Genomic DNA, 12,481 nt, shown 5'->3' with positions numbered 1-12,481 from the left:
CCGCCGGGTGAGTACCCAGCTCTACTCCATAGGCGGTCACTATGACTGCGGCACCTATAAGGGTTAAACAGCCAGGGACACGACTATTGTCATCCAAGTGGTTACTGCGGGAGCTTGGCTTTCACATACAGCCAAGCTCCCGTAGGGATCGCTCGGGCTCTGGTATCGAGCCGGGGCGATCGATGAGACATACATGCAGTTTATTTGCTAGGCACACTTACCTCTCTCTCTTGCATTAGCCTTTGCCCTTCGGCTGCATACAAGCAATTTGTTTCCTCCAAAAACCTTCCTTCAAAAGAATCTTTGTACACCTATACGAATCAAAGACAATACTGAGTGCTTAAGAAAAATACATTCCATGTGTTTGACCTCTCTTAGTTTTGGCTCCGAACAACTAATGGAAACGGAAGACTTTATGGAGATGTGAACCTATGTTCATATCTTGGCCATGGTTTAAGCTATAACACAGTATAATACAGCCTGACCTAAAAGCAGATTTCTAGACTGTCCCTCTAACAACCACCATATAGTTAAAACAATATATGGTTGGGATGCTGGTAGTATCTAGAAATAGACCTTTTAATGTAAAAATCTGATTTTCAAATGCCCACAAATTAACCTGATGTTCGAGGTAAAATGTTGCATTTTTGCTGTGCTTTTCCTGCTGTATTTTCTGACATGCAGATTTATGTTACAGTTCACATTAGGAATTAACAATACTTTTAGGGTAAAACAAACTTTCAATATAACTGCAATATTTTGCACTTTTACATAGGAGTGGTAGCTTTATTAACCTATATTTTTGCTATAATTTTGGTGCAGGTTCCACAGGCTATACCCGACGGTTGTGGCTGGTGGCAGGCTATACCCGACTGGGAGGGGGGGGGGGGGCGCGCAGCTGGTCTCAGGCTACACCCGTCTGGGAGAGGGGCTGGTAGCAGGCTACACCCGACTGGGGGGGGGGGGGCGATGCTGGTGGATGGCTATACACGACTGGGGGGTGGGGATGGGGGGGGATTGGATGGTGTTAGGCTATACACGACAGGGGGGGGGGGAGGGGTTGAGGGTGGTTTTAAGCTATAACTGACAGGGGGGGGCTGGTGGCAGGCTATACCCGCCGGGGGGGTGGGGGTGGGCTGGTGATAGGCTATACCCGACTGGGGGGGGCTGGTGGCAGGCTATACCTAACGGGGAAGAGGGGCTGGTGGCAGGCTACACCCGATGGGGGGGGGGCTGGTGGCAGGCTATACACGACAGGGGGGGGGGCTGGTGGCAGGCTATACCTAACGGGGAAGAGGGGCTGGTGGCAGGCTACACCCGATGGGGGGGGAAAATTTCTGACGGCAGGCTATCCCCGACAAGGGGGTGGGGCAGGGGGGGCTGGTGACAGGCTATACACGACAGGGGGGGGGGGCTGGTGGCAGGCTATACACGACAGGGGGGGGGCTGGTGGCAGGCTATACACGACAGGGGGGGGGCTGGTGGCAGGCTATACACGACAGGGGGGGGGGCTGGTGGCAGGCTATACACGACAGGGGGGGGGGGCTGGTGGCAGGCTATACACGACAGGGGGGGGGGCTGGTGGCAGGCTATACACGACAGGGGGGGGGGCTGGTGGCAGGCTATACACGACAGGGGGGGGGCTGGTGGCAGGCTATACATGACAGGGGGGGGCTGGTGGCAGGCTATACACAACAGGGGGGGGGCTGGTGGCAGGCTATACACAATAGGGGGGGGGGCTGGTGGCAGGCTATACACAACAGGGGGGGGAGCTGGTGGCAGGCTATACACAACAGGGGGCTGGTGCAGGCTATATACTAGTTTGAATGACCAGCAGGTGGCAGACCTGTTCAAGGCAGCTGTCTGTAAGTACAGTTTATCTACTGGACTATAAGGCACACCTTTGATTTCTGCGCCTTATAGTCCAAAAAATATGGTACTTTGATTTTATGATTCATGAAGCATTCTTGCTTTGGCTAGCCATTTCCTATGTGCAGAACATGGGCCACCTTCATACGTCAGTAGTTTCCATCAATATGAGTAAGCCAAAACTAAGAGTGGGATGTAAACAGAGAAAACCATTTGCAGCTCTTCTGTGTTAGAGACTCAATACAGGATTTAGCTTAAAGGGAACCTGTCAGAAGAAATTGACCTAATAAACCACTATCAGTATGTCACCAAGCAACTGAACACCTTCTAGATCATGTCTATTTTATGGCCGGTGCGGTGGCATCTGCCAGAAAATCGAGTTTGAAGTGACATGTTACTTCAGAAAGCCCTCTTCACTGTACATGATGGTTCTACATCCAGAGACATCACTAACCACATCTTCATTCTGAGGTGAGAAGAGTTTGATTTTAATGCTGAGCTCTCTCCGCCTCCGTGACATTACACAACCGATTTACAACTCACTTCAAAGTTGATTTTCTAAATGATGCCACCACACTGGACCATGAAAGAAACATCATCTGTAAGGTGTTAACAACATACTGGTTATGAAGCATGAGTTAGGTCATTTTCTGATGACAGGTTCCCTTTAAATATAAAAATGCATAATACTGACCAAACTATTGCTCCATGAGCAGCCTCAAACTGGTTTTGGTTAAATAAAATACCCTTTTACTAGCCTTGATACAAATAAACAGAGGAAGAACACTGCTCACTTTTACCCCTCTCTTTCAGACCTGACTTTATAGAATTTTACAATTGGATTGCTTTTGGAAACTTACCTGCAAGTCAGACAGCATGCTAAGCAAGCTTCTAAGCAGGCTCCGGTCCACAGCCTCCCCTGAGCGCTCTTTCTCTATCAGAAGGAGAATGCCATCTATTGTTTTTGTCTGAACCAATTTATCACTTATCACATGACAACGGAATAACTCCAACCCCATATCCCTACAGAGAAAGGAGAAACAGCAAGAACTTAAGGATCCCATTAAATAATGATGACATAAAATGTTTTACATACATTTGAAGCTGCTACAATAATAATAATATAAATAGTTTCTATTTGCTATTGTAGCCAATAATAGATAAAACATGGCTGATGTAAATTGGCTGTGTAAGAGGGAGAGTGAAGTACAGTAGTACAACTGCAAGTTACTGTATCATCTTACATTAATCAGGACATAACAGAAGCAACTACATAATCTATTCCGCTCTTCCGACTTCATAACAAACTACCGGCTGATGAAGCCGCATTCGTAATGTGGTAGCTTCTCGATAAATGGAGCCAACATCTCTCTTATGATATAAACTAAGCAGACTCTCTTTTAAGATCAGAGCCAATTCTGGAAATCTATTCTTTGAACCTGAAGACATGCATGTAGTGTGATATGCGGAATAGTGTGGAAGGTCGCTTACCAAATTGAAGGAAGCATGGAGTTTTGCAAGACATATGTTCGGTCCAAAAATAAGAAGATGCTTCGAATCATGATCTGTGGAATTGAAGACAGATCTTTTTCGGCTTTTTTTTTTTTTTTTTAAACACAACCTTTATGACAGAGAAATCAAGGAGCACGTAGTCTGAGGCAATCAGTTTTGAAACGCATTACAACAGCTTAGGGGAGGGAATTTGCCTAATTAAATTTCTGTTAACATTTGCGTTTACAAATATGCAATTTAAACATGATGTTAACGCATGCCTAACTTCGCATAAACTGAGGTGGCGGGCCAAATGTGTGTTGGACATGCGTGCCCAAGTGGCTAGAACCAGGTAGGAGGAAGATGTAAGGCTTATCTTAAATATCCAACAGGAATCAAGGCTAGCTCCGACACCGCTGTTTTCACTTAAGAAAGTTTTCTATACCTTTTTTCTATACCTTTATGGGATTGAACAGGCAACTTCTACTAGCCAAGATAGAAGCCAGTCATCTTGGTGCCTGAAATGTGATCTCCATGGGTCATGTCTGATGCGAACCTCACTTAAAGAATGGAGTGGGGGAGGGAAGATTGGGCTCGTTTGGGGTGGCAATTGTGTGGTTTGTGTTTAAGTGTATGAAAATTTAAAATCTAATGGTGGTTAATAAAAAAAAAATGATCTGTTTAAAGAAAAATCAGAGTGCAGTGCAGTGAACTTACCATTTGTCTACAGTGATCTTTCCAACACAAATTCACCTTTTTTAAAAACAGAAAGCTGTCAAGAGATTCTGTACACAATCGTGAAGTTAAGGAAATGCAATGAAAAGTGATTTAGGGAGTGAACAGGTGAATAGGGAAAATGCATTTATTAAAAAAAAAAAATTTCCGTGAACACTGTAGCCAATCATTAGCCCTGGTGGACGCATGTGCAAGAATAGTAGATAGATAGATACCCTTGAAGGAGCCAAGAGGCCCGGTGGTGGAACGCATGGGGAAATCAACTGTCTTCCTACATACTTGTTGATATTTTTTCTTGCATGTACAGTAGTGATGTTTGATCCCAAGTATTAAGGTGACATCTAAAAATATTTAAATAATAAATCCTTTATTTATATAGCGCACACAGATTACGCAGCGCTGCACAGAGCTTGGCAAATCAGTTCCTTTCCCCAATAGGGCTCACAATCTACCAGTATGTTTTGGAGTGTGGGAGGAAACCAGACGACCCAGAGGAAACCCACGCAAACACAGATAGAACATACGAGCTCTTTGCAGATGGTGACCTCGGACTTGAACCCAGGTCCCCAGCGCTGCAAGTGCTAACCACTAAGCCACCGTACTGATCTATTGTTGTGGCTTTTTCATTACAGATACCAGAGTTATTGGTATTTTTTGGGTCCAAACATCTTTAACATCTGTTTGTACAGATTAACTTTGTGCCAGGTATGGGCTAAACTAACCTTAAAGAGGACCTGTCACCAGATTTTAACCATCCTGACTAACAATGCCTGCTGATAAAGAGTTATAAAACCTCCCCATATCACATAAAGCTGCCAGTGGGGCACTGTACCTTAATTACAGACGCTTTTCTGACATGCAAATTAGATGTTGTTACTCATGTCTGTATCTGTGACTCTTCTCCCTCTCAGGCTGGCAGTGAACCACACCCCATTATTGTGACTGACAGCGCTGTGTCTCTTCAAATCACTACCCTGCCTCGTTATACTTAGGGCCCATCTGCGAATACTCAAATACAGACATATAAAGCTTTATGTACAGATGGGAAATATTGTGTTAACACAGTGCCTTGTGTTACATTCATGACATGTGACCAGTGACATCTTCACAGGTCCTATAGCAAAGGAAAGAAAACTGTACAACATGTATGTGATTACATGAAATCACAGCAGCCTCCATGGAGGATGGAGAGGAGTAGAAGTACATGGAGGCTGCTGTGACTTTATATGGTCAGATACATGCATGGGGTACAGTTTGCTATTGTTAAGAGGACCTGAGATGATGTCACTCTGGTTACATGACATGAACTGTATATTTTATAATTGTAGCTCCATACAAACTTTTTTGTCCCAGTGGCAATTGGATTTTCTATTTTTTTGCTGTAATGGGACCAAGGATTATAAATAAAACTTTTTACTTTTCCATTCTATCTGAACATGAATGTGTTTTAAATGCTTTTATCTTTTGTCTGTACTATAGAATTTCAATAGAACTATATTTTTATTTTTGCGATAGATTGGTATCCTTTAATTGAGGTATTCTAAATTCTCTTTGGTCTTTAGTTTCAGATATTTATTAGATTTGTGACCCTTGAATTGAGTTGTCAAATGTGATAGGATGTGCAAAAATAGTGATATCACTGATAAATGTCACGGATCTTACTCATATCCTGCTGAGGTCACAGCAATCACATGAGACTGAGCACTTCTAGTTCAGCTAGATCCATTAACAGATGGGAGCTTCTCTGTGTAAAGTGAGAGTCAGAGCAAGAGCTTGTTTTTTATTTTACAACTGCCCGGGCCGCTCTCCCTTTACTAAATTATGATATAGAAAAGCAAATTAATGGCACATTGCTACAATCTAAACACTTGAGACCTGACAATATGTTTAGCTGCATCATCTCTGTGCAAATATCTACACAGTACATACAGTATGTAGTAAAGAAGGATATTCGCTGAACTGGTGAATCTGAGACTTCATGTGTTCCTCACATACTTGGCGGAGTTGTTTATAAAGTGTGTGAGAAACTTTATAAGAGCATAGGTTTTCCACAGCCTAGGAAAGAAAACAGATACAGAATTAATTTCTGAATTTCCTTATTGGAGAGCACACTATTATAGACTTGCCAGTAGCGCTCACAAAATGCTCATAACAAAATCATTGTATCTCATGAGCAATCTTAAAGGAAGCCTACCATGAGGAATCTACAATCAGAAGTAGATCTGATGGTATACTCATTCTGCCTGCCTCTGTAATCTGTGATTTAATAATCCTGGAACATAACCCAACTAGTTAAAAACTTTTAGTAAAATGTAAATTAACTGTAGAGGCAACTGGGACGTGTACTAGCCTGGCCGGGCATTGGGAGCCAAGGCTCCGGGTAGCCTATGTAGTTATTTTACATTCTACTAAAATAAAGCTTGTAACAAGTTAGGTTAGGTATGAGGATTATAAAATTACAGATTAGGGCAGAGGCAGGCATATATACGTCTGATAGTAGAATCCTCATGGTAGGTTTCCTTTAAAGCAGAGATCCAGTTATTCACATTGCCAACCCTCCAGCCACTATTTGAGAACACTGCAGGTAAGGTGTCCACCTCCAAAAACTGTGTTGCCAAATGGAAGGTTTGGCCAAGCTGTATCTGGTGTGTATGTGCACATTAAATGGGTCCTATTCACTTACTTTATAGTGGACTCAGCAGTCAACCCACAAAAAGGGGACAGACAGCTCCAGGTCTCGTTCTAGGCCTGGTTAATGCATGATAGCTCCAGTTCAATTGCACAGGAGGTGAGCTGCAAATACTTGGCTCAGCCACTAAAGATAATTGAGTTGTTTCTATCTGTTCTAATCTCTGTGCATTGACAATGCATTGATCGGAAACTGACCTGTATGTCTTTCATCACATAACAAAATAATATGTCATACCTGATAAAGTTCCTCCAAGTTGTACTTTATATAGGTGCTGTTTTCTATGGCGTTCACGGCTTCCTGAAGCTTCTGCCATGTGTCCTGAGTGTAATTATCTGGCAGCTTTGGTTTATCTGGAAAAAAAGCCTTGTACTAAATGTACATGCTGACCAGAGGGAAGGGGTAATCTCTGCACACAGTAAGGGTACATTCACGTGGGAACAATGCTGGGGATTTTCCAGGCACACACAGTAGCAAATAAATGGAGTAACACAGTAGTACACAAGAAAGTGACTGGTTATGGATCAGGGAAACGTCAGCATAGGAGAAGTAGGAGAGACAGGATGATCAGCTGATCTGAAGACACTTTACAGAAATCCTCTTACCTTTAAAATTTTTAATTATCAATTTTTTTGAAGCGGAGGGCTTGGTGGCCAGTGCAGAAGTTTTAGTGAGTCCATTAGTATGGCTAACTAGTGTAGAAAAGTTTGCCTTTCTTTGAGTGTCCTGTTCCATGGCTGTGTAGTTTGGAACACCACACAGTAGACCTCAAGCAGTTGTCCTCAAAGTAATTGTTAACCTCTTATGCAGGGTCTAGGATATAGCAAACAGAAGAAAATCATGACATACCATGTAACAGCAACTGTAAACTATAACTTAGATGTATTCTTGGTTTGTAAATTGTTGGCAATGGCATTAACATTGTGGGGGAAGGGCTAAGTGTCTGGTAATATAGCAGATGAAAGTTTATAGTTCAGATTCTCTGTATTAAAAATAAAGAAAAAGACCTACTCAGGATAGATTTCGACCATTATGTAAACAAAAAGGCAAAAATAAAGGAGATGCATCAGTCCTTTTGTTATTTGTGCCTGTGTGTGGCATTGGTAACAAAATACTAGGAGATTCATCATTCAGTAAAAAATGTATAATTCTATATTTAAGTTAATAATCTCATCTTTCAAATTTCATCACATTCTGTAACTGTAGTTACACAATCACAAGCCTGATCTTAATCTTTACAAAACATATTTCAAGGTTCTGTAGAGCGCAAGACAGGGGCATCTAAAGTGACGCTTCCCCTAAAGCCTCTCAACCTGAAGGTACTGGTAAAATATAAGTCTTCTCTGCTCATTTTCAAATGACTATAAAGATGATTTATTATAACTAAAAACATGAGATCTCCTATAAAAGAAGGAATTCTATAAAGAATCCTACCTGGGTATGCTGGCAGTTTAGTGGGTAAAAGCTGATGACAGGTTCCCTTAAAGGACGCCCATCTAACTCTGCACTAACTTTTAGACACACGTGTTGGGCTCTAGGGATTCCATAATTCCATGGAGGTCTATATAAACACACATCTAAACTGCAGAGGAGCTCATCCATGATTAACTAGGTTAATATTAAATCCTGGTCAAAGTGCAAACATGGCCAAGGCAAAATAAGGGTTTTAGCTGCAACACAAGAAGCAGCATACAACACAGAGCAATACTGAGAAATGTCTGCTCTTCTCTCTATATATGGCATCTGCTGTTGGCTATATGTTAACCCAACGTTCTAGGGTTAACATATACGAGAACTGATGACCCCTCAAATACACTAGAAGAAATACCAGGAAATATAAAACACACAACTATATTAATTTCACAGCTGATCAGGTTGTGAAAAATCCACCGTCATCCAATACAAAGAATCGGAGAGTGGTAGTAGGGGAACAAAAATCAGCCGTAACAAGGGTTCATTTAGATCTTCGTGTGCTCGCCCTGACCAGATCCCAAAACAGTGCACGGCTAAGCGGGGTGAGCGCTCTTCCCTCACCTCCCTCCATAGGCAGACAAGTGGCCAAGACTCAGTACAAATAGAAAATATCTGACCCTTTGAGGAATGGAGAGGCGGATCCTTTAATTTCTGTAAGGCCTCCTTACAGTCTATGTAAAAGTGAAAAACACAGATGCTGCACAGATTTCATAAGCAATTACATATTGGTGATATATGGACCACAAAAAGGAACCCCATATCTGTTGTTTGCACCCTGTCTGATCAGCATGTTCTGTACCCACATTTATCAGCGAGACTCTGCTGATGTCATCTTGAGAAGGAAATGTGATACTTCAGAACAGGCCACCTTCTTCCTTGGCACCATTGACTACTCCCGATCACTGCGCATGCACACATTACGTTTCTAAAGCGTATTGAAATACAACCGGGAGTGGCTTGACCTGATCAAATATGTGTTTCATCTGAAATGAATGCAATTGGAAAATGAGCACCATGTGTTCTGTACGTAAACAGTACAATACACATTTGGGGACATTTACTATGGCGTTTCCGCCAGTTTTGTGGCGGTCTCACCACATGTTCTGCTCTCAGACCTATTTATTAGCTGGCGGCGCCAGAAAAAATGACTTTTTCCGTCTGCTCCGACTCTTCTCCGAAAAGGGGCGTGGCTTCGGCGGAGTGGAAACTCAGACACAATTAATATGTGTCGCAGCCCTTTTTGGGCGCTGTAAACTGGTGGAAAGTAGACCAAAAGAAAACTGGTCTAGCAGGGACTGTTGGACACATTTCTGGTGCTCGGGACAGATTTTGGTCCCAGGGACAGAAAATGGTCTCGGCGCCAGAAATGTCTCTGCACAGCTCCACAATATTAAATGTGTATCTTCTTTCCGGGAGCAGGTTGGTAACAAAGCCAATGCAGACACCGACACTTTAAGTAAATGTCCCCCATTGTGCTGGTTACCCATCGCATGGAACCTTGTATGCAATAAGTACAAGCCCCCCAAAACGCAATTGAAACACAATGTGTGAGCGCTGGGCCATCCCAGAAGTCTCATAAAAGTGCATGGAGTCCAGTTTGACTTCTAGGGTTCCAGAGGTTATACCCCAGTAATCATACACTTCTCTGGTTTCCTCTAGTTAGAAAATAAGCAATAATTGTGGCACAACCCCTTACATGTACACACAAACATAAATGTGTAACCATTCAGGTTTCAACTCGTACAATAAACTTCAAGGGGTTTTCCATAAACATAATGATCACCTATACTAGATACTGAGAGTCATCAATATGAGGTTTATATGGAAGCAACAAGTAAAACCCCACAGCGCAACAAGCACAATCAATCAGTTGCAGCGATGCCAGTAGTCTTTACTATAAAGTACTCACTCCATTTTACCAAACTCATATTGGGGACTCATTAAAAAAAATCAACAATATGTTTAGGCTTGAATAACCCTTTAAGGATTGAATAATGAAAAATGACATGCCAGAAGTGTCACAATTTATAAGAGTAGTACAGAAGGAAATTTTAGGCCTGTGACTTCAACCACATACGCAGTTTTGGTAGATCTCATCTAAATTGCTAAAGTAAAACTTCACCCTAGACAAATGACTGTGAAACTGTGACTTATGGCACTGCTGCTACACAGCAACTATAGAGTTTATAGTAATTTACAAACCCGCCACGGTAATGAGTCTGTGGCCGTAGTTTTAGATTTTTCATCAGATGTGAAAATAACTACTATACCAGCAGCTTTACTGAACCATTATTTTATAAAGGCGATTTTATATTTCTTTTTTTACACTGATCTGTTGTCCGTGAAAATAATTTTAGAAGCTGCCCCACTTCTTTCACGCATGCAGATCACAAAAGTAATAGAAGTCTATGGGTTAAAAAGAAAACAGATGGTTCCATTTGCTTTTCAATGGTGATGATGAGAAACAAAGTCTTAGGATTTCTAACAAATCCTAAGGGTGCTGTCCCACGTTGCGTTTTGGCTGTGTTTGCAAACGCCAACCTAGATCAAACCACACCCACCGGGGCGGGCCGATCGCATCGGCGTTTCTATGGAAAAGGAGTAGTGTAAAGTCTGGTTGAGTCGAAATCTCCTCTCCCCAAATACTACGTGTGAATGCAGGCTAGAATGTGATCCCAAGAGGAGCCTTTGCTTTGCTTATCAAAACATAACACAAATCGCCACATATGAAGGCGGCCTAAGGCTTTATTACTAAAACATGTGGAATCCTTTCCCTTTCAATTAAATTTGGTGGCCTACTGTGCTTAGTGTGGATGTCTATACATGTTAGGACGCTTAGGTTGGGCTTATTTCCAGGGTAAGGTGGGTACTGTATTAATGTATTAGGAGAGTCTGAACAGATTTTGATCAGAATTTGGTCAGTGAAAAATGGACTTTATCCATCAGAGTTCAACCAGCCAGAGTTTGTATTTCACACACAGGCTAGATCAGTTTTTACTGCATTTTTCACTCGCATACAACGCATGTGAAAAACAATCGATGACTGTGGTCTTTCGATTCTATGGCGATGGATCAGTGAAAAATGCATAGTGCTTGCATGTGTCTCACTTGATAAGGCACTTTTCATAGAAGTAAAAGTAGAGCATGTGGAGTGTGTGTGTGTGTGACAAAATTGATGTAATACAATGGGTCAGTGTTCAATGCAAGCACGTGAAAACCGTTCATGGGAAAGGATCACTGCTACTAGGACCTCTAATGTGTTTGAGAACACGGGTCTCACCTCCAACCTGAACACCCTTTTTTTCTGAAAAAGAGGGCAATTTGCAAAAACTAAAGGGAGAGGAAATGATGCAATGTCCCCTAGCGACCAATCATGTACCGCCTGTTAGATTCCAAAAGTAATGCGAGACGGCACATGGTTGCTACGGGCAACAGCAGCATATTTTGGGTAAATGTACAAGTGGTATATGGTGCACACAGCCCTAATAGTTACACTGTGGAGGGAGGCAATTGGGTACATAACAGGAATGTCTGTGTGTGCCCATGTTTACACATCACACCAAGACATCAGCCACAAGAGCCTGTTCTACCCGTTGTCCACTACTAATGCCCAGCAGGACTGGCAGCTCTCCTCAGCAATACATTATCACTTGATAGGCCTCATGTTCGGAGGCTCCGGCACATTAATGACCAGCACACTACTGGTGAGGTATGTGGCTATCCCCGGGACACACTGACTATGTGAGGTGCACCTCTCTTCCGGTAATACCGGGACCAAGCACCGCAACATCTCGGGGACTCACCAGGCAGGCATCGCGCATGCGCCATGAAGTCTCTCACCGCCAGACATGACTAATGACGCGTGAGTCTCCGGCGCAGGCGCTTTCCGGTGACAGGTGGTAGGTAACTAGTCGGAGGGGTTACGTCATCAGCTGTCGCCGGCTGTGAGTATTCGGGGCATGCGCGGTGCTTCAGGGTAAGAGCTGCTGGATGGTGCACTGTTACCGTACAATAATATACTGCGTGATGCACAGGGACAGCGAGGGCATGGAAAGATCTCGCCTCGTTCATTGTTCTGTATCTGCAGCTACTTATCCCCTGCCTTCTAGGTGCAGAGCTCTTCACTAATAAAGCTATAACACTGTGTGCTCTCATCAGTGTCAGATCAGACTACTGACGCGGCAGTTTCAGTGTTTTTCTGCACGTCTTTGCTTAAAGGGATTG

The 12,481-nt window shown here is 42.9% G+C and overlaps 1 protein-coding gene across 3 annotated transcripts in view; it reads right to left on the bottom strand.

Moving 5' to 3' along the window:
- Positions 1-12,216, bottom strand: part of CUL4A (cullin 4A) — a 30,958-nt gene extending 18,742 nt beyond the window's left edge. The window contains exons 1-8 of one of the 3 annotated variants that reach the window (XM_072135608.1): positions 12,061-12,216; positions 7,390-7,597; positions 7,022-7,137; positions 6,047-6,150; positions 4,078-4,147; positions 3,361-3,434; positions 2,730-2,892; positions 222-311 (exon numbers count right to left, since the gene is read on the bottom strand). In XM_072135608.1, the coding sequence (XP_071991709.1) occupies positions 222-311; positions 2,730-2,892; positions 3,361-3,434; positions 4,078-4,147; positions 6,047-6,150; positions 7,022-7,137; positions 7,390-7,519 (747 nt within the window). In that variant the 5' untranslated portion in view covers positions 7,520-7,597; positions 12,061-12,216. Of the gene's footprint in view, positions 1-221; positions 312-2,729; positions 2,893-3,360; positions 3,435-4,077; positions 4,148-6,046; positions 6,151-7,021; positions 7,138-7,389; positions 7,598-11,995; positions 12,040-12,060 lie in introns of those variants that run through there. The other 2 variants (XM_072135609.1, XM_072135610.1) reach the window with 2 other exon arrangements.
- Between the last annotated feature and the right edge of the window lie 265 nt (positions 12,217-12,481).

Source organism: Engystomops pustulosus, chromosome 2, assembly GCF_040894005.1.
Source record: "Engystomops pustulosus chromosome 2, aEngPut4.maternal, whole genome shotgun sequence".
NCBI lineage: Eukaryota > Metazoa > Chordata > Amphibia > Anura > Leptodactylidae > Engystomops > Engystomops pustulosus.
The sequence above is the reverse complement of the archived record's forward strand: the minus strand, read 5'-3'. Positions and strand labels throughout refer to the sequence as shown.